The following is a 21,445-nucleotide window of genomic DNA, read 5'->3' on the forward strand; positions in this document are numbered from 1 at the left end:
ATGAATTGTCAATGAACCGCTATGCAAGATTAATGAAATTAGTCACACTAGATCTAATGCGATGTGGATGTTTTAGTTGCATAATAATTTAAAATGCTCATTATACGCGCGAATTAATATTCGATGTCTAACAAATTAATATATAATATTCATAGATAACGATCGCGAAATAGAGATTTTCGGCGTTGATTTGTCGGCATACACATGACCACAACGAATACAATAAAATGCTTTCCCCTTTAGTCATCTATGCTGGATGATGTATAGAATATTTATGTGCACTAATCAAAACCGCGAATTGTCAAAATTTCATTACAGAAACAATAGAGTATATCGAACGAATGAATAAGTGCGATTATCGCTTTGTGCAATTGAATTTTTTCATGAGCAAGTAAGTAATAGGTGTTATTCATATTTCCTTCCTTTTTCCTCTTTCTTTTAATGCAATCCATCCGATTTCGGCATTTGAATTCTAGTGTTTTCGATCTTTCTATTGCTTCATCTCGATTCTATTTTCATCGAATTGGCAGATTCTTCTTACATGAACAAAAGACTTTGTTCTTATCATTTCAGGCGAATGTAGTTGCCACGAGAACTATAAAATTTTACGTACAAAATGTTTTAACTTTTTATTAAAAAAAATCTGATTCTAAGACCTCTTTAGTTTCTTTGTAAGGGTTACTGCGTGTTTTTTTTTTTATATATTCGAACGAACAAGAATATCAATTCACATTTATTGTACGTGACGATAGGAGCATGCAGTTATTTTGCCTCGACTTCTACGGATCGGTAGAGTGTAAAGACGGATTATTACTTACATCCAAGAAACTTGCTTTATGGAACGTTAACGTGAAATATTACTCGTTTGCGTGTTGTTGATTTTTCTTAATATCTTGTACATCAAAGATAGAAAATTTTACTGCAGTTTTAACGTAGCATTGATTACTAACTCTTAAATGTAGCACTTCCAAAGAGTTGACACGTGCGCGCGCATATTCGCGCACATATGCTGTCAGTTGAAATATTTTTTTATCGTTTATAATAAATTCTATAAAGGGTTAAAGACACTTTTGTCCTTGAAGTCGGTCCTCGCGCTAGGCGTGCCTGCTTTTCAATAGAGAAGAGCCGAGGATGGGCTAAATCAGCTCGAGACGATCGCGCGGTTTCATGCCGCGCCCAAAAATTATATATTTTACTAGTCCTCATTTATCTTTCTTCTTTTTGTCGCGCTGCGCTATAATCCTAATCGTTTATCGATTCAGTTGACTCATTTGATCCCTTCGGTCGTTCATCTCGGTCTCGGTTCACCTGCTCAAGGTCATCGTCGCGCCGCAGGTCAATCCATTTCATTTTTAATGACTGAAAAGTAGCGGCAATGAATGCCGTGTAATGGTGAGAATTATAAATATTCGCATATAAACTTTTAACCGATGCTTTATCGGTTTATATCTGGATCTTTTTTTTTTTTGCGACAACTATTTGCGGAGTTATAACTGGCTTGTTAATCATTTATGATGTTTCAAAATATTTTGTATATTTCATATTATAAACTTTGAATGAAGAAAGTAAACAAATCAACAAATTTATGTCACAGAAACTTTGACAATTTATGTTAATGTAATTCGACGAAGCGTATGAAGAAATAATACATAAACTGTAAGCAATAGTTAAAGTTCTTTTTTCAAGAAGTAGAATGGATTATACGCAGATTGCGGAAATTAACTGCTGGAAACTACTAATGAAATTACTTGCTCCGTGCGTTTATGAATGATTCATCGTCGCGCGATTCTTTGTAAAAAGGCGAACACTCGGAAGTATCATCCATCCGTGAAATCGCTTCAAGAAATGCTCTCTCATAATGATTTACGCTGGTAGTAAAACCTTAAATTTACGCAGACCTCTTAAATTTATGCAGTGCTCGAATGATAAAAAATGCTTCATAGATTTGCATTCGAATTTTAACTAAACCCGACAGAAGCGGCTCTACGACGAGCGATAAAAGATGCATTCTTTTAACAACTTTATAACGACAACATTTCCTGGCTCGAATGCAGACAGAAACATGATTGGAAATCTAATTCCGAAGTTGGCGTTGCATATAACACTTCTCTTGTCAGTATACGGAAATACCGACACTTGTTGCACGATAAATATTGAAGGGCGCTTTTCTTGTGGCCGATGAGTCAGCAATAGTTCAGCGATCGTTCGCGGCAAAACGAATGATCCATGTGTCGCCTGAAAACTCTTCAACATTGCCAAATCGTATCCGAAAACATGAGACGTAAAAGTGCAGTAATAAATTTTAGCAGCGAGTAGTTTTGTAAAAAGCAAGCGGAAATCCTGCTTTACATATTCAGGATCTAACAGTTTTTAAGATTGCGCCTAGCCTAAAAATAATCGCGAAGTTCGTGTGAGAAATCGGCATTCCCCAAATTTCTTATCGCTGCTGTTTTTTATCCTCTCGCGTGTATCGCGCTCGATCGTCCTTATATTACGTCGTTAACATGCAGGTTTCGCTCTCGAACGGCTCGCGGTAATAAATCATTTCTATGCGAAAATCGTTTGTGCAATTATGCGCAAGGTTCATGCGCGATGCACATGCATCGTATTATTTCCCTTTCCCGTTTGATTCACATGCTGCATGATGGACTGCCCGCAAAGGTCACCATGACGCCTGATAAATCTACGATGGAAGTATTATTGTGCCACCTTCCTATTAGACAAACAATCCTTTATATTCCGCCGTTGATACCGCGCGGCGTCTGAACATCCGTGACTTTGTATCCGCAAAGATCGCCTATCGTGAAGTGAATCATTCAATCAAGCGCGGATTCTTCCCATGATGGAAACTTACGTTAATTAATGGTAACACACGTCTTCAGTCTTCGCGGAATGAAAAAATTCCGTAGAGCTCAAAACCAAGAATACGATGTCAAACGGTTGTTGACTCAAGCCCGATCGCGCTGAGAAAGAAAATAACACAATCGAACTTCTGCAGATGACAATCACGAGACGTGAATATCAATTAAACGCACAAGCGTTCTTTCAGTCTTCTCGGATCAATCGAATCGCTTGGACACGACGTTTACAGAGCATGTAATGTATAGGATCTCAAAAAAAAAGCGTGGATAATCGCATTTCCGTGCGATTCCGTGCATGTGATTCGAACGATGTTGTCACGTAACCACGTGCCTGCAGTTACTCGCCTCGCAAATTTGTACAGTCGAATGACGGAAGTCGAAATGACATTGTTCGAGCTACAGCTAGGAAATCGATGTCCACTGAGATTATTTCATGTGACATTTTGTTGCAAATTCCGCGTAAAGAAATAAGCGATTTCCCGTAGAAAATTCGAAAGAAACGTTTTTGATTTAACAATCGTCTTGTCGGACATGTAATGTGTCTCGAAATACACATACTATAACTCGAAAAAGACAAAGTAATTATGAAATGTGAAAAAATAAATCGATGATGTAAAATAAAATTTTTTTATACTACACTTTATTTTCAAGAAAATCGACATTTTTTTTATTGTAATGACTTTCATCAATCTTATTACATGTCAATTTGTCTTGTTAATAACTTAATTAATATTAAATAAATATCGAAAATAGAATATTTTATTTAATAAAGCAACGTAAAATGATTTAAGTTGAAAAAGTTGTATATAACATATTAAGATTTATTTTTATTTCAACTCACAATAAAATATTGAAGATCAATCAGACTTAAAAGAATACGTAAATACGTAATAATAATTTTCCAATTTTCAAAATCAATTTTCTTGAAAACAAAATTCAAGAATAAAAAAATATGTATTCTACATTATTTATTTATTTCTTCATGTTCCAAAAGATATTACGTCATTTCTTCTATCACTCTGATGTGACAGAAACGTAAAGATTGTATCGAGAAAACGCAATCGATTTCGCTACTTGATCACAATTATCATCGCTACACTCGTTACGTTACCAGTTTCCAATTCTACGCTTCGTTTCACGAATTTATCGCAATCGCCGGTTTGCAAACGATACACTATGTTTCATTCCGAGTCCGTACGCCGGCCTTTTGCGTCAAATGCATTAATTCTTTTCAATGACGTCGGATATTTTCGGCGGAAATATCGTAATTCAGCATACGCAAATATTTTCTCTCTCAGTCGCTAAAAATGTCCTCGAAGGGAATGCATCTTGTTTATCAGACGGAACCGACATTCCATAGTCTTCACGATTCCCACCATATTTTGTCATATCGCGGCTAGTAGAATAGGAATAGCAATGATTATATTGTTGTTACCGATGAGAAAAGAGAAACCACAGTGTGCAGCTCTGGTGCAAAGGTCCAGATGTTCAAATCGTAGAGCTTATCTGTCTTACATCCGCACTTCTACGTACGCGCGTGTCGATTGCGCTTGAAAACTTCGACGAACTATTTGCGTCCCAGTTTAACTCGGAGAGCGATAAGATTTTCGCTGAAATTAACAATCGTATGCGGTTACGCAGCTCGTAAAGCTTCGCGAAAACTGATCGCTGACAATAATAAATAAAAGAACCTCCGACCGAACGTTTTTCTCGTTTGCTCATAAAGAACTCGTATTCGCGAACAACGACGATGATTTGCATTCGCGCGCATTCTTATATCGCGCATCCGCCAAAAGAGACTGCGTTCGAATGCATAATATATTCTGGAGGCGGTAAGATACTTTAGATAATAAGATACTTAACTTTTTTATTTCGACGACATTGTGCCCGGGCCTTTCTTCTTTGTTACATTTCGATGCATTTAAGGTGCGGAAATATTACTGGGAATTATTCGGGGAAAAAAAAAAATAAAATTAGCAAAATTCGCTTTGTTTTAACGCGGTAATCTGTAAAAAGGTCTCAGAGACATCATTAAGGTGTGCATCTGCATCCACGCGGAATAAAGCGTTGTGCGGCGCGCGCTCTTTTGTCCACCTTTACGGTCCGTCGCGCATTACCGGTATGAATACGAGAAGAAAAAACAAAAATGGCGCTACGTATTTATACATTATATCGCATATATTATGTATACTTCATCTACGAAGACAAGAGCGGACGGAGACGGCAATCGGTGCTGACCATGGGCAAGTTCACTGATCCTATCGTCTTCGGCGAGTGTACGCTCTTTCATCGCATCGCGGCTTTGTGATGCAAAATGTACACGCTCGCGACTCGCTCGTGTCGAGAGAAAGAGGAAGAGAGAGAGAGAGAGAAAAGACGAAGGAAAGGAGAAAAAGGAGACGACTTGAAGTCTACCTTACACCCGAGAGAGAGAACATGGCCATGATGTGAAAGCAAACGAGGGGCCATGCGTTACATTTGAGTCTGTTCCGCGGCTGCTGCTGAATGTCAATGCCTGAGACGATTCCTAGAAGTGAAATAAACCAGGCTCCTCCGCGCGCATCCTGGACCTTTGTATGAGAAAGCGACATTAAACGGCGCATCGGTTTAAATTTAAAACAACATACTTTTGAAAAACCGAACCGCTTTCATTATTTCTATTTAATATGTGCCTTTAACGCGGGAATGATGTTTTCTTTCGAAAGATCGCGTCGACTGTTTTCGGATTACCATTTAAAAATCGCTGTTATTAACAATACATCGCATAGATTAATATGCGCTTCGTTATTTTATTTTCTGAAAGAAAAGAGAGAAATAAAAAATAGTTTTGATGACAGTAGTTTAACACTCCCACGTGATCATTTCTTCGGGTTAAACGAACATTTCGGCAGGACTGAAATAATTACGAACGATTGAAATAGATCAATAATCAAATGAATATCGTGCACGCTGCGCGGTTTACACGAAAATAAGTACACGGAATACAACGGCATTCGCGATGTTACTCACAGAACGTCACGATGCGTCAGCGACAGTCAGCGAATATTACAAGCATTTACCTCCTGCTCGAGGCAAATAACGACAGTCAGGGCCACTGAAGAGGCATATTAATTGCAGACATCTCTCATCGATAAGCCGGTCTTCTCCAGCTATAAGAGAAAAGACACGAGTGCATGCGCGCGCGCGCGCTTCTGTTTGCGATAGACGGGCTCTAGCTACCCTCTTCTTGTGCGCACATTTTCGAGGACAAAAAGAACCTTGGAAAGTTCTTCGGAGACTAGAATTACCGATGTATTACCGCAGGAGTCACCCTATTATATTTAAATTTGATGAGCACGGTATACATTTATTCGACTTGCCCGACTATATTCGTGACACATACATGTACCGTTCTCTTGCTTCCACGTAAATATATATATACATTCATCTTACATTAATATCGTTGGGACACGCGCGATTTTTTGTGGAATTTTCGTGGAATGCTACAGAGTTGAAGGAGAGGATCGGATGTGTTGCGTTGGAAAAATGCATTGTTCATAGTAAGTCCTATATTATCACACGTATCGAACGTACAGCGAAGCGTAAAATGCTAAAAACATATAATAACAATAATAATGATAATAATAATAATAACTAAATAGAATTTGTACGCGTCGGGCGTCCACTAAAATTAATCGTATTCAATTTAGAATATGCACATACGCTTTTAATTACACCTTAACCACAATTAATTAATTAATTTAACCGACAACATTGAATCACTTTATTACGTTTAATCCTTAACACAACTATTACTCTATGCGAGAAAAATAAAAATAATTCCCGTTCTAAATCACTCATTGACGACTATTTAATGTTGTGGAAAAATATCGTAAATCTGTCGTATACTTGTCGTTGTTGCTAAAAATTATTCTTAAATAATAAAACATAAAATAAAATTAGAACGCAGAACGCAGTTATAACATTCTCTCTCTCTCTCTCTACTGGAAATTATTACACTTAAATAATCTTAAAAATTAGCATCTCTTATAATAATAAAACAGCGGTGTTTTTAACAAAAATGAATGAGATAAATTAATCTTCGGGCTCACAAACGAATTCACAGCGGAGGTCCGAACAACCAAGTATATTCACACACAGACCATTAGAACATTAAATTATATTTTTATTATGTCCATAAAAATTAAAATGTGTACACACCTTATTGTTTAATTCATACCTATATCAGCTTCTATATGCACGTATATATGTGTATAAATATATATGTATATACATATACATACATCTACATATATATATATGTATATATGTATATATCGTAGTATGTATATTATTTAACAATAGAGGTATAGGAAGGTAATCTCAAGACGAAACGAGCTTATGAAATGAATATATGAATTTCTCTTCGCAGACGGGAGAGGAGGGGTGATACGGTGTCTTTTTTTAGCTTAGTTATAAGATATATATATATACATATATATATATGTATATGTATATATACGTATGTATATATATATGTTAATATTATTGATTGCTTATAAAATAATACTATTACACAGTAATCCTCCCTTGATTTTACGACACAGTTCTAGTGTATTCTTCATTAATAATAATTAACTCTTAGACGGCTTACGAGATCGAAAAGTACATTCTTGCTTTCGCGGCAAAAGATAATAATCGCGTAAGAATGCCTACTTGAATAGCTACAAAAAGGATGAATAGCTTTTACTCGAAGAAATTACATGGAATATATTCGCTAATTACATTTTTTTTATTTTACTCTTTTCCTCGCATGGACGCTAAAGCACGTATGCAACTAAGTGTGTACGCGATGTGACAGGATGTGCATGTATTTGCGCGTGTGCGATACGAGAAAATTGTGCGAGTGATACATCTCTGATGCTGCTCTAATCCTCGAGGATGCCGCGACCGCATCGAGAACCTTCTAGCTTCTAATCGAGAAATATACTAGCCAAGCGTTTTAATTTCAGCGTGAGAGGCAAAGAAACTGCGGCTTTGGGAAAAATATCCGCGAGATCCATCTCATCATTTATTTTAATTCAAACGACACTTTAGGAACATTCGCGTTACTTGCTTAATTTTTCACAAGACAAATTTTGGGAATCGTGTTAAGGTAGATGCGCTCGATTGTTTTATCTAAATCACATTGCTTTGCCGAAAACATTGCGAAGATGTTGGAAGCGTACCGATCTTTTTACGCGTTTGATGGATCGCGATCATTACATGCGAACACAGAAATGAAAGCATTTATGCAAGGATAGATATTAGCACCGGTGCGCAGAGAGGTATTCTACTACTCTTCAACCGCTATCTATTATTCTAAATATTGAAATTTAGATCGCGTTGGATCAACAACGCGTCTTGAATTGCTATGCACAATGCGAAATGTCGCCTATAAGCGCCTTCGTATTTTATGTATTATACACATATGGCCGATTCTCGCTTTCGTTCACAGATGTATCCTCGTGTCATGTACAATCGCTTTTCATACAATCGCTTATGCATGAGAATTTTTTTAAGAATTATATATTTGATTTCTATATATATTTAAAAATATATATATATGCGCCCAACAAATATATTAAAATTAATTATATTTTATGAGGATTTCTGTCGCTTGGAATTACATTTTCGTATTGCCAGAAATTTTCTATACCGATAGTATATGACGTCCAAAAGTTCTTATTGCGCTACTTCTGAAGTTTTGACGATTCTTCTCTTTGTAACTACAACTGTAATAATCCTCAATTATATCGTGAAGTATGTTCAAAGTTTAATTTTAATTTGAACAGCAAAGTGTTAATTATATATATATATATATATATATATATATATATATATATATATATATATAATGTCGCGCTACAGGATTATTAAATTATTTAAGATTTTTTACATTTCGTTCTACTGAATAATACGCAAAAGAAATTGCAACGGTCGAAGAAACGAAAGGAAATTACAAAGCGATAATTTATATATAAAACTGCAGAAACCTCTAAAAAGAAAGTAAGCATATATCAATGAGCATTACATTTGAATATGAATTATATGAATCACATTATATACCGTTACGACATTGACGATCAACATCCTACAAAGTTGCTTTTGTATAGTTTGGAGCTTTGTATAACACTTCGATCAAAGTGCATATTTCGGTGAATATGAGTCGGTTAAATACCTTTTTTTTTGTCTTTAATCACACAATGCAAAAATAGGCTTTCCTATTTCCGGTTATCTACAACCAGATCAAACGACACAGCATCCTATCGATCTACAAAGAATTCCCGAAATTCTTATCATCTAGTTATCAACTGTATCATTCATTATTTCTGGCAGAAGAAGCTCTACACTTACAACGTAAAATCGCCGATATCGACTGTAACTATTCGCTGATTCTTTCATTTCTATCTCGCTTTCTTGTGGCAAGTCTCTCTATTGCGCAATGTATTTAGCGTTATTAAGTAGACAGAAACAGTGTCGATTCCGGAGATTCTTAACTTTAAGCTAGGTATCCATTTGATCCATATAAGATTGATCGATTCAACAGATCGGAGCTACACGTCGACATCAAGTTTTTCAACGACGCAAGTTACTATGACTTTTACTTTCGAGATGTTGTTGATTCGAAAAGTGAATCCTCCCTATAGCTTAGTGGATGAGTCTATTTGATAACTGATTTTTAGTTAGACTTTCTCGGAAAGAAGGATAACTCTTCGCCCGTGGAGAAAGAGTTACGAAGTACTAGAGTTTAGCGTGGACTCGGCACAAACGTGGCGTCTCTAGCAAGTGGATTACTAGCTTCAAGCGGCGAGAGAGACAGCTGTGTATTCGATGTCAACTGCCAGTCTGACAGTCCTATTCAATTACATCGAGTTGAACGCGTAAGAATTTTTCGTCGTGAGTCTATCGTATGTATAGTGCCGTCGCGGTAAATGCGGTATCCATTTTAACGTGGCTAGAATAAATGAGGAACGGAGAGACGAAGCAAGTGTACACACACCTTGCTGATTTTCTCTTACATTACTGTGTCGGATGTACGTATGCGTGAGTACGAATAGGTGTCTCGTCTCACTCTTTCCTCGCACACATACTCTCGCCTGTTATTTCTCCCCCCTTTGTGTCTTTTTTCTTTTTTTCTTTTTTATACATTACATTAAAATATAACACCAATTTCGAGGCTTATGTTGTACATATACATGTGTTAGGTTTTATACTAATACGATCGTTCGAACAGTCTCATTTGTGTGAAGCGGTTTAGAAGAGTTCCGAATTCAATATTACATTTTCCCCGCACTTTTCGCTTAATTGACGATATTTAAGTGCGACCCCACTGATAAACGCGGTCGATAAGGTGCTTCGAGGAGTGAATCATCCCAAGTAAATATATTATTATAAGTAGCATTGCTAATTTGTATGTTGTGACAACGTTAATAATGCGTGTACGCAATGTACGCGACATAATGTAATAATAAATGCTAATGTTATCGGGCAGAAGAGTGTCTCCGGAAAACGTTTTCGAGACAAGAATTAAAATGCTGCGATAAATAATTATCTTTTCCGTTATAAAAATGATAATCTTCGATCGTCTTATCGACGCGATCCTCAAATTTGTTTGATGTACACAGTGCCTTTTATATTTTATCATTGTACTTCGAGATTTGCGATCAAAAAATAAATTATTCGAGCATTGCATCCTTTCGTTAGAGGCGCGCTCAGTAATCGCGCGAGGCAAACGTAATTTTGCGCAACTAATCGAAAGCTCGTTCGAGACATTTTTTGAGTTTCGCGATAGTTCGACTTGGAGTCACGAACAATGGAGCGTATAATTCGATGCTCGGCATCTTTTTAGCGTTAGGATAAAAATGAGGGAGCAGCGTGTACAGCAAAACATCAATTTGTTTCACAGCCATTTAGTTAGGAGATTTAAAATCGTGGACCCCTCCCCACGTGCGACTCTTTGGAACTTTTTAGACCGCGGCGTGCTATTCGTAGCAATCACGCGGAGTCAAATGTCAAACTCGGAAATCTTCCACAGAGACATTCGTAAAACCGATTGGTCGAAAATATTATATTCTAGAATCATTTAGGGTACAAAGTATAGTGTGAACGATTTATCTGTAGACAATTGTAACGGTAAAAATGGACATTGTCTTATTGCGGGATGGAATAGGCTGTGTAAGCTCTGTCAATGCTAAATGCTCTGCTGCAGCTTTTCGAAACCTAGTTTTCTTTTTTTCTCCCCCGACAACGTAATAATAAACACTTTAACGTTAACCCCTTATAAGGCTGTTGGTTAAAGAAGTTTTATTTCCTCGATTGTAGTGTTAGTACGTTTTTCAGTTTCTACTTAATTTATGGATGTGTTTGTTATAAAACTCTTTTCGAATGTTCTAATATATTAGTAAAAGTATCATCTGTTCTACTAATATATTGTTTATTGAATTGAAGGGCAAAACAATAATTTCAGTATAATTGTGTCTTATAAAGGGTTCAAGAGAACACAATTCACACAACATTGTTATTTATGAGATATCGAGATGTGCAATGGAAATCGTATATGACTTTCTCAGAGATTTTGAGTTACTTTCCTTTTTGTATCGTGCATCGTGTGCAAAGTAGAAAGAGCGAAATAAATCTTTGCTCCACAGGTGATATACGAGCTCCAATGCGTCGAAAGAAATGCAATGTGTCGATTGCATCGTACTAAAGCGCGAACCGAAAACGTTTAAGTGATCGAAATCAAAGAGTTTAACGTTTCAACGCCGGGCAGACATGTAGCATCACTGCGACGTGGAATCTTAAATTTGTGTCTCTTCCTCAATAATCTTGATTACCAAAAATGGACAGATGCCGCCGTTTGCAAGGTTTCCTCGTCGCGAAGACAATTGTCATTTACGTACACAAAACAAGGTGGATATTGTCCGCCGCGATAAGGAAACATTGCGCCGCAGCGATTATTATTATATTCAATAAATATTACATACAGTAATATATTCATTATTTGATAATATAAGTATTGTTCTAATTGGACAGGAGTTGTTTTCACAATTTGGGCGAACGTATGAGTAACCTTAATTATTAATCGCTTACTTTTTTGTTTTTTTTTTTTTCATATTTTTTTTCACCACACAATCTATTCCGTGAATTGAGAAAAAATTGTAACAGTCCTTGTTTGATTTCGCGCAGAACGCAAACGCATTACCTAGCAAATTTCAAAATAAAGTCAAGATTAATTCTTCAAGTGTGGAAAGAACACACCGTTATTCGATAATGAGCAGAAAAGATTCACGTTAAAGGATATGAAGCGTATATAAAAATTTCTACTAAGGTCCGCTAATATCTATACTGATAAAAAGTGAGACAACACCGGTAACAGAAACGTTTATCAAAAAGACGAATAAATATAGCTATGCAATGAATAAAACGAAGCGCAAGCTCTCATTTTTATATTGAATCTCCTACTATCTAAAATCTATAAACCTAATATTGCGACTCTATTAAAGATTGTATCTTTGGACTTGCAACGTGTCTCTTAAACAATTATACAATGGCATTTAAGAAACAGTTTGCAACTATCAAAAATGCAACGTACGCATTTGAAATGCAATGTATAAATTAAGATGTGTCATGTTCACGTAACAGGATAACGAAGACAGAAGATGTTATGTTACAATAAAAAGGAACTTAACAGATTGCGCTAAAAAATACAGTATATGAAACAATTGTATACATATAAAATCTTTAAATAATCTACACAACGCGGTAAAATATATATATTTATATATACGTATGTAAAATGAGTTGAGATGACATTTTTTTTTTTATCTGACCGTCGGGCACTTTTCCAACGTGTAAATTACCGTATGGTAATTTTGGAAAGTGTATCAACTAATAATTCGTAAAAACGCCAATAATTAATGATCTATTAACGCATCCATTGCATCAAACGCCAATGAATCAATCTTATAAATGCAAAGTACTATTATATGGAATATACAATATGGAATATGTACATCAAATTGTTGTTATCATGTATCTGAGATTGATATACCGAGGGCAAAAAAAGAGAAAAACGAAACGTCGCACTGACTTTTGATTATTTTAGAATGTAAATCGCGAAGTCCCGCTTTTTCTCCCCTTCTCGCGCGAAAACGTAAATGGTTCCGTAATACCAGTCGTAAAAGTAAAACTTGTGGAATGCTCGTAAATCAATGAATGTCGCAACTGACTTTTTCGACACATAGTAACAGCTTATGCATCGAACACTACCTTCGAAATAGCGAAATATATGCTCACACGCAGCATAATCCGAGTCGAGAACATTCCACGCTTCATGTGTGGTACATTAATGACCTAATATTTGAAATATTACCTTGTAATAATTAATAATCAATAGCTGCCCTAATGTCTAAAAGACTGAAACATTGCCGCTACACATATCTTAGGCATGTAGCAATTGAGATATTTTTTTTCATGTATAGTGGCTTTCAGTAACGCGAAGTAATGATGAAACGGTGTGTGATCCGCTTACTTGCGTGGAAAAGAACGTGTACCTGTTGTGGAGAGGCCTTCCCCTCGGCTGCGACTTCGGTGCAAGGAATGTAACCCTTCGCCTAGAAAACAATGTCTTTCCAATAAATATCACTTGGCGATGTATTAGGTGTAGAAATAAAGTTTGCGATTTCTGGAATTTTTATTAAAAAAAAAAAAAAAAAAAAAAAAAATTTAAAAAAGCTCAGTCATCGAAACATTCTTCATTGTTGATGGCTTTACACCATCTTTCAAACAGCTTGCAAATGTCGTCACGGTAAAAACTTGTCGGTTTTGAGACAAAAACGACGAGAAAAATAAATTCGCGTAATTAATTTGTTCTAAAATATTTAAAAATCGATTATTACATAATAGGTGTAAGATCACCTTTGCTAACGCTCCTGTGCATTGACGCGGATGGCGGTGGTGCTGATTCTTGCTTGGTGTAGCTTCTAAGCGCTCTTCCTCGCTTGTCTTGGATCAGCTTATCCACTTTAACGAATATGCCACATTTTGGCCGGCACGTGAAATATCTCTGACCGTTAACAGCACCATCGTTCTTGCCTGTGAATAGTGAAGCATTGTAGAAACGTGATGCTTAAAGTCTTGTTAAACGGAGTTTAAAGTTTATTGAGATAAGTGTTTCTTATCTGTACCGGTTGGAGCGTCGAGTTCGACTCCTATCCAGTTTCCAGATGCGAACTCTGTGAGGCCGACGTATGCTATAACTCCGGAATAGCTGTAGGGACGAACCAAAACTGATTCACCGACGACGACCCAGTCCGGTACAGGAGCTTCCACGCGCGTTAAGTCGTGTCTCGAACCGAACGCCGAATTTTTGTCGTTAACATCATCTGTTGCAAAAAAGAAATCTTTTTAGAGCGCGGCAAAAAAATTACATTATTTTGCGCACAGTCTCTCGAGAAATAAGTGTCAAAATACAGGACAGTTGCCGAAAGTAATTTAGTAGTACCGTCGATTCTCTCCGAAGAACTATTGTCGCCGTTTTCATACGGCATATTGGGTTGTAGCGTTTGTTCCAAATGTGCTGCAGCCTTACTCTCAGAAAGTTGTGGACGGACCATAGGAAACGAAGCTCTATGCTGCGAACTGGTAGGCCTTCCTGTACCGCTAGAAGTCTTTCTTCTTCGCACGACCTAAAAGATCATCCTCAAATTAACACATTATCAATAATGTCTTCACAAGTTCAAAGAACATTTTTCATTGTCGATAACTTCTTTATTTCCCTCTCTTTCTCTCCACTCTTTGCTCCGCAAAGCGAAGCTTGCATAAAATTTTTCATTTTACGCACAAGCGTGCAGCTCAACATCTGGTAAGCGAAGGGAGAAAGTAACGATACGATATGTTTGAGGTTATTTCAATACATCATTTCGTTCGAATTGCTCGTCTTTAAATGTAAAACTACTCGCCTTGCCGGGTGGCAGTTTGGTGTGTACGACCGAGGTTCCCTCCATGGAACTATCGTCTCCCGAATTGGACGTCTGGCTGATCTCCATCTCGCTTTTCCTCCTGTCGTCGAGAATCTGATCGTGCGCACCTTTCCTTTGAGCCTCAGTGTGAATCACATTGCTACTAGTTTCGCTTTCGCTCTTCGTAGAAGAGACTGGACTGTCAATGTCAGTATCCCCGTACGCTTCCGTTTCCTCCTGATTTTTCCTAGTGTGTTCTGTAAGATAAACAAATTTTATATGTACACACCAGATCAATATTTCGTCCCAAATGGTTGTTTCGCGTTGTCCCACAACTGACCCTCTATGCAAGCGCTTTGCGAAATGTTCAAGTTGTCCAACGTAGAGTTCACTTCGCCCAAATACTCTTCGGGCGTTTCCTCAACTAGGGAACTGTCCATTTTCTCGGGTCTCCTGCTGTCAAGCAGATTACGATATTCGAGATCCGGAGTTTCGTCCACGCTGATAGACTTGATGGAAATGGAGTCTTCTGAGGTCAGATTCGTCGTGGAGACGGCCTGGGAACCGTAACCGCTGCTACTCATACTTGGCGTGTTGATCTTCGTCGATTGCAACTCGACCAGAGAATCCAGTGTGCGTGAAGAAGTTAGCGGCTTTACCGGTTTCGGTGGGGCCTGAGCGCAATTGCGCGTCACACAGTTTCCATTTGTTAGTGCGATTATATCCGAGTTCACATTAATAAGTTGATGTAATAATATCGATATCGTCACCTTATTACGCTTCAATTTTTTTTTTTAGATAGATTTCTGTTTAGCGCTACCTGATATGCGTCGTATTCAGAATAATCGGCGTCGCTTTTCTCCTCGTCGTCATCGTTGATGGGAGTGGACGCTTGATTCCCCACATTCGACGTTTCTTCATGCAAGGTGGTCATACGAAGACCCAGCTTGCTACTGACCATGTTCGGGGACGCTACAATCAACACGATTAGTTGGATAAAAACGATAAAATATTTTTTTTCTCTCTCATTACAAGCATATACTGTGTGAAACCGAATTATCAGGGCCGATCTGGCCGCTGTAATAAAATTTTCATCGTATTATTATTTCTGCAAAGCTATTTGATTTTGTTGACATTCTTATTTTAACAGATATTGACGGATGCTGATGAGTTTTACAGAAATATTATATCAAAAGGTGCCAGGTCGGTTCTGAATCTGTATATAACAAAGATTCGTCCATGCTCTTCCTAAAAACAACGAAAAAATAATCTTACATATTCCACGTTTATCTATCTTTCGGTGTTGACAAACACCAATTAGACACATATTGACTTTTTAGGTTTTGTGAATAACCGGCTACTTTGGATAATTTATACGAAGAAATATAAGCAAAGAGGAAAACGTAGAATATGTAATCTAAAATGAAGAAATAAATTAGGGTGGTCGGGGTATCCATAAGGAATAAACATTTAACATATATGCACTTTTTTAGTGCAAACATAGCGATTCAATGGCGATTATGATGACAAACCGTCTGAAATAAAAAAGAAAACTACTACTCACTACTTTAATATACTACACTAACCACTAATAGTGGAAACAAAATAAGAAAATCGAGTGCACTACAAGTACGATCGAGTTCATTCTTTCAAACTTTTACGTCACATCGGAATTCCCTTTCAATTGCCGTTTACTTTAACTTAACGCTCTCACAAATCTTCTCCCAGAATCAATTGAAAGGATCAGTTTGAAAGGATGACCGACAACGAGTGTCACCTACACTTGGCAGAGGTAGATTGTTGAAGACGTGTCAATGAGTTGAGATTCAGGTTGAGATTCAGGAAAGTTGGTCTCGCTGAAAGGAGATAGATGAACTGATTATACTTCTTTTTCCTTCCCCCGATTAGTCAATGCTACTTTTTCCCATAATGGCGAGCTTGTCATATAAACTTCATAAACCTTTTACGAACTTATATACTGACAAATCATGCCTGCAGGCTACAAATAGGCTGGATAGTGAGACAAGTAAATAGATAACGTACATTATGCGCATTCTAGTATGGAAGTTTTCATCCAAGTGTAATAAATTACAACGCAATCCCATTAATTGAAACATCAATGTTTATGATACAGCGTTTCATGTAAGTCTCACTTCTTTTTCCTTTGCATTATGATACTCTATTTCTCAATAACTGTCTTAATAACTCGCCATTGCATTTGCAAATTCAAAATGCACGTATTTAAAGTGTGTCACGCGTAATCACCATTTTCTTTCTGACACTTTCTGACAAATATAGTGAATAACAAGAGATAAATATGAAATAAAAACCACGTAGTTTAACGACGTGCATAGTGAATTTCAAGATTAAATTCTCAGAGATGATTAGTTTAAAGTCGAAGATAATGATATGCAGCTCATTACAGCTCTGTGACAGTTATCTATCTTAGAATTTTAATACTGATATGATATAAACTATGATTTAACCATACATGCTGCACTACAGTTTAAATTGTAATGCCATGCAGAACTAAGATAAAACTTACGAAATTGTTTTATTTTTGTCTATGATTGTCTTTACACTTGTAGAAATGCATTCCTGACTTTAAACTAAATCTCTTCTCGTAAGAAAGATTTGGGGGAGATAGCTTATATTTATCATACAGTATTAGCGTGTAAATTCTTTCGAAAATATATTAAGTATCGGTTTTCACTCATCCCCCCCTCCATTTCTTGCTTACATACGAGAGGTTTATTTCGTTTCTTCATATCTTTCGATCACATTAAATCGACATCAATATTCCAGATTGAATTAAAGTAATGAAAATAAAACTAATAATTTATTAAGAGCATTGTGTGATGTAGCTATAAATTTGGATGATACAATTTCATATTCAGATACAGAATAATCCTCACCTAATGTACTGACTATAAAAAATATCTGTATACACATATATATTACAATAAGTTTTCTACTCTCTCTAGAGTATTGGTCAATAGCACACATTCACAAGTATGTGTAACAAAGATTGAAACATTGCAGCGTTCTTCGTGTACGCGTGTGATGCAAGAGTTCAATCTTCGATTACTTTACGTGTTTGAAATTAATTTGTTAAATGCAACGGAACTTATACGGGAGTGTGTTGTACATTTAACAAATTGTCGGAGGTATTATAGAAATCATCTCGATTCATCCGAACATTTATGAGAAGCAAGATTTCAAGAATCGGATTACGAATCGTGAAAATAGATATATGAAAATGAAAATGATCTCTATGCGATGACTTTGGTACAAACGGTGTGACGACAGGGCGTATATACGATTGCACGTTGGCATTGTTTCACACGCTAGCCGTGAACAGTGACATATCAAATAGTCACATAAAGTGTAAGAAAAATAAATAAAGGAAACTTGCTAATAGGCACACAAGAAATGCATTCACATGCAAACTAAATGAAGACTGAAACACAACCATTCGTGCAACAAAATTGCATTTAAACTTAAAAATTAAAAAAAAAAATTTTTTTTTTATAAAAAAAATATAGAAAAAAATATGTCAGCGACCTTTAAAACCTTCTCGAAAATTGTTGACGCTGAATTTCTTCGGAGTCAAACTGAATTGAATAAACGACGCTTACGAAAACATACACGTGACCGTCAAAACGCATTCCCGTTCTGAACATTGCTATCACAAATAATCTCCGATGTACTAAGGCGAACTTGGAAATAAAAATACAGACAGACTCAACCACTCACGAGACATATGTACTAATTGTCATTGCCTGTGTGGCATCAATTAAATATCAAATCAAGACTCCATTTTACCTGAGTTCAGAATGGAGCCTTGCGTGGGCCGAAATAGTTGTAGAAGTAGTAGACGTAGTGTTAAACAGAGGAACAGATTAGTTGCGTACATTAATTAGTCGACATTCATTAATTTTGCTGTAGAGTTTATTACTTAAAGTTCGTTAGTGTTTCATTTATTGTAATAAGTGGTGGAGCGCGCTTAAATGTAGCTATTAAAACACTAGGCAGATCTGAGTAGATACATTTTTTTTTTACCATGCTCAACTCTCAAATCGCTATACCGTTCAAAATTATCACTTTTCACACAATCTCGACATGTGTATCAGTTTGGGAACACGTTTGCATTGAAGCTGTGTGAGTTATAAAGTTGAACATAGCTTAATGACATAACAATATGACAAAAGCTAGAATTATAATAATATAAAATTTCAATGTAATAATTATCAATAATCAAATTCAGATTACTAAATATTTTCAAATAATGAGCTTGGTAATTATCTTGGATGACAAGCAGTACCCTTTCATAGTATGTCAGATCTTTTACACATTCCATACTTTTTTTATTATCTTTCGTTTATAAGTGTTTAATAAAGTATTTATATTTTTACAATTTACGAGCAATAAAAAAAAAAAAAGAAATCGCAGCACATATAAAAGGGTACATTATAATGATGGATGATATGAATTGAATTAAAAAAAAAAAAAAGATAAAAGGCTCTTTTATTATCCAAAATCAACACGTTTTATATCGAACGAAGAGAAAAAGTGGATCTTGAGACAATCAAAAACTAGGGTGGAATATAAAGTGACCGTCATAGCCAAAGTGAAATATTGAAAACACTGCATAAGCCACATTTCAGAAACAAACTGTTGATTTTTGATTGAATAAATCTTAAAAAAGCAAATCAAGACAGTGAAAAGTGGTTTCAACATAAAAATAAGAGTTCAATCTAAGACTAAAGTCCCTAAACACGATGCTGTTAAATTTATGTAAGCATTAATTTGGTTATATATAAATTTATATAAGCAAGAATTTAATATATATATAGTGACTTAAGCGAATTAAATATTGCATTCAATATACGAAATGAGTTTGCATATAAAAAATTGAAGTTCAAAATAAGTCCCGCTGAAAATCTATCGACTTTTTATCAGAAGTAATCCATTTCTCGGCAGCGTTTCAACGAGAAATTATTTTTCTTTGAAATATTTATGTCATTATATTTAAATGTTGGCATATCTCTGAGAAATCTATCTCGCGCGTAACACGAAATGGATTACTACGAATGATTATGCATGATTGCATGAATGAAGGCATGTGAATGGATGAACGGAGGCTTGTGTGTATCATGATATTCATATAATAACCTTCTCTTTCTATGATTTCATAAACGATCCTGTTTTCCGAGTGTATGTATTGGAAGCCATGAAGAAATATCTCATATTTTTCCTTATTAATGGCATAAATCGAATTTAAAATGTAGATAGATACGCATACACAGAATTAAGAAATCATAGAATATGTGTGTCTATACCTATGCATTAATAATTCGAATTGGAATCAATAATGAGCAAAAAATATTCTTACCTATTCCAAATGGTTTTGGCGGCGCAGCTATAAAGTTCTCGTCATTTCTTACGTGACCTATAGACGCGCGTCGCGGATGCGGCAGACCATTTATTTCCGTATTGAGATCGGTAACACTTTCCGAACGAGTAACATTCAGCGAGTCCATTGACGTATCAAATCTCATAATCTATAAAAATCCATGAAAATCTTTTTATTCGATGACTTCATACGACAAAATCAAAGATGCACAAATGTGGAAAAGGATTTGAAAAACAAAATTTCAAACAAAATGGCGTTTTGGTAAAACTTATTTGATGTCTAAAAAAGGACGTTACGATGCAGTGAAATCAATATGACGAATTTCGTAGAGGAAAACAATTAAATGAAAAGCAATACAGTGCGCTTCAAGATAGTACCTGCGAGAAGTTTGGAACACTTGCAGTTTTTCGCATCAGTGGCTGTCCTTGTGCTTGTAACAATTCCTTTACAGCGACACTCTGCCGTAATCGATCCAATGTTAATATACTTTCGACGGCGGACACGCCGCGCGTATATTTTTCTACGGAGATAATGCGAAAGATTAATACGCAAGAAATTGAGAACAGTCGCAAGTCTTCATTTCATGATTTACCTATGTAAGTTTCCCCGTCGCATAAGCTGTTATCTTCCCCGCTAGCAGCGATTTGCGCTAAACTCTCGCGATCTTCCAGCTCTTCGCTCGCCTTTGGTATATTTGAGACCACCTCATAAGTGACGCCGGTTTGTATCAAGCAATCGGTTCGCACGATCCTCTTGAAAATTCTATCCGTGATACTTTGCCTCTTATATATATTTAAAGCTAATCTTTTACGCAGCACGAGATCCATTGGCGCTGGATGCGACAGGCGAACGGTGGTCTTCAAAATTAGAAACACTCTCTCGTTCGCTGAAAACGAAACGCGTAGCGTCGTAAAAATCGCCGTGCGCTTTTCGATTGTACGAAACGCGGGGAGCAATTAATTACCATCAGTCACTCTGTTGAGGTGCACGTTGTCGTGTATACTGGAATCCCAAGCAGCGATGGCACATACGTCTTTCTCTAAATGTCGAATGATCGGTAGATTATAAAACTTGTTTCCGTGTTCTTTGGGTAGGATCGAGTTCAGTCCCGTCACCGACACTTCCTCTCCCGATTGATGCGTTGAGAGATCATCAGCTGTACAAATGTGTTCGTCAAGATTAACAAA

At 36.4% G+C, this 21,445-nt stretch overlaps 2 protein-coding genes across 5 annotated transcripts in view; one reads left to right on the top strand and one right to left on the bottom strand.

Moving 5' to 3' along the window:
- The window catches only part of Cad96Ca (tyrosine kinase receptor Cad96Ca), an 85,673-nt gene that overhangs the window by 23,695 nt on the left and 40,533 nt on the right, over positions 1–21,445 (top strand). The window lies entirely within an intron of this gene.
- Khc-73 (Kinesin heavy chain 73) overlaps positions 6,392–21,445 on the bottom strand; it is a 35,082-nt gene continuing 20,028 nt past the window's right edge. For 2 of the 4 annotated variants that reach the window (XM_012373014.2, XM_012373012.2), the window contains exons 17-29: positions 21,223–21,414; positions 20,851–21,144; positions 20,636–20,778; positions 20,238–20,406; positions 18,668–18,685; positions 16,624–16,698; positions 15,663–15,814; positions 15,183–15,516; positions 14,843–15,099; positions 14,386–14,569; positions 14,069–14,266; positions 13,800–13,976; positions 6,392–13,495 (exon numbers count right to left, since the gene is read on the bottom strand). In XM_012373014.2, coding sequence (XP_012228437.2) covers positions 13,410–13,495; positions 13,800–13,976; positions 14,069–14,266; positions 14,386–14,569; positions 14,843–15,099; positions 15,183–15,516; positions 15,663–15,814; positions 16,624–16,698; positions 18,668–18,685; positions 20,238–20,406; positions 20,636–20,778; positions 20,851–21,144; positions 21,223–21,414 — 2,279 coding nt within the window. In that variant the 3' untranslated portion in view covers positions 6,392–13,409. The remainder of the gene's footprint in view (positions 13,496–13,799; positions 13,977–14,068; positions 14,267–14,385; positions 14,570–14,842; positions 15,100–15,182; positions 15,517–15,662; positions 15,815–16,623; positions 16,699–18,667; positions 18,686–20,237; positions 20,407–20,635; positions 20,779–20,850; positions 21,145–21,222; positions 21,415–21,445) is intronic. The other 2 variants (XM_067359967.1, XM_012373016.2) reach the window with 2 other exon arrangements.

This window comes from Linepithema humile, chromosome 7 (assembly GCF_040581485.1).
Source record: "Linepithema humile isolate Giens D197 chromosome 7, Lhum_UNIL_v1.0, whole genome shotgun sequence".
Lineage (NCBI taxonomy): Eukaryota > Metazoa > Arthropoda > Insecta > Hymenoptera > Formicidae > Linepithema > Linepithema humile.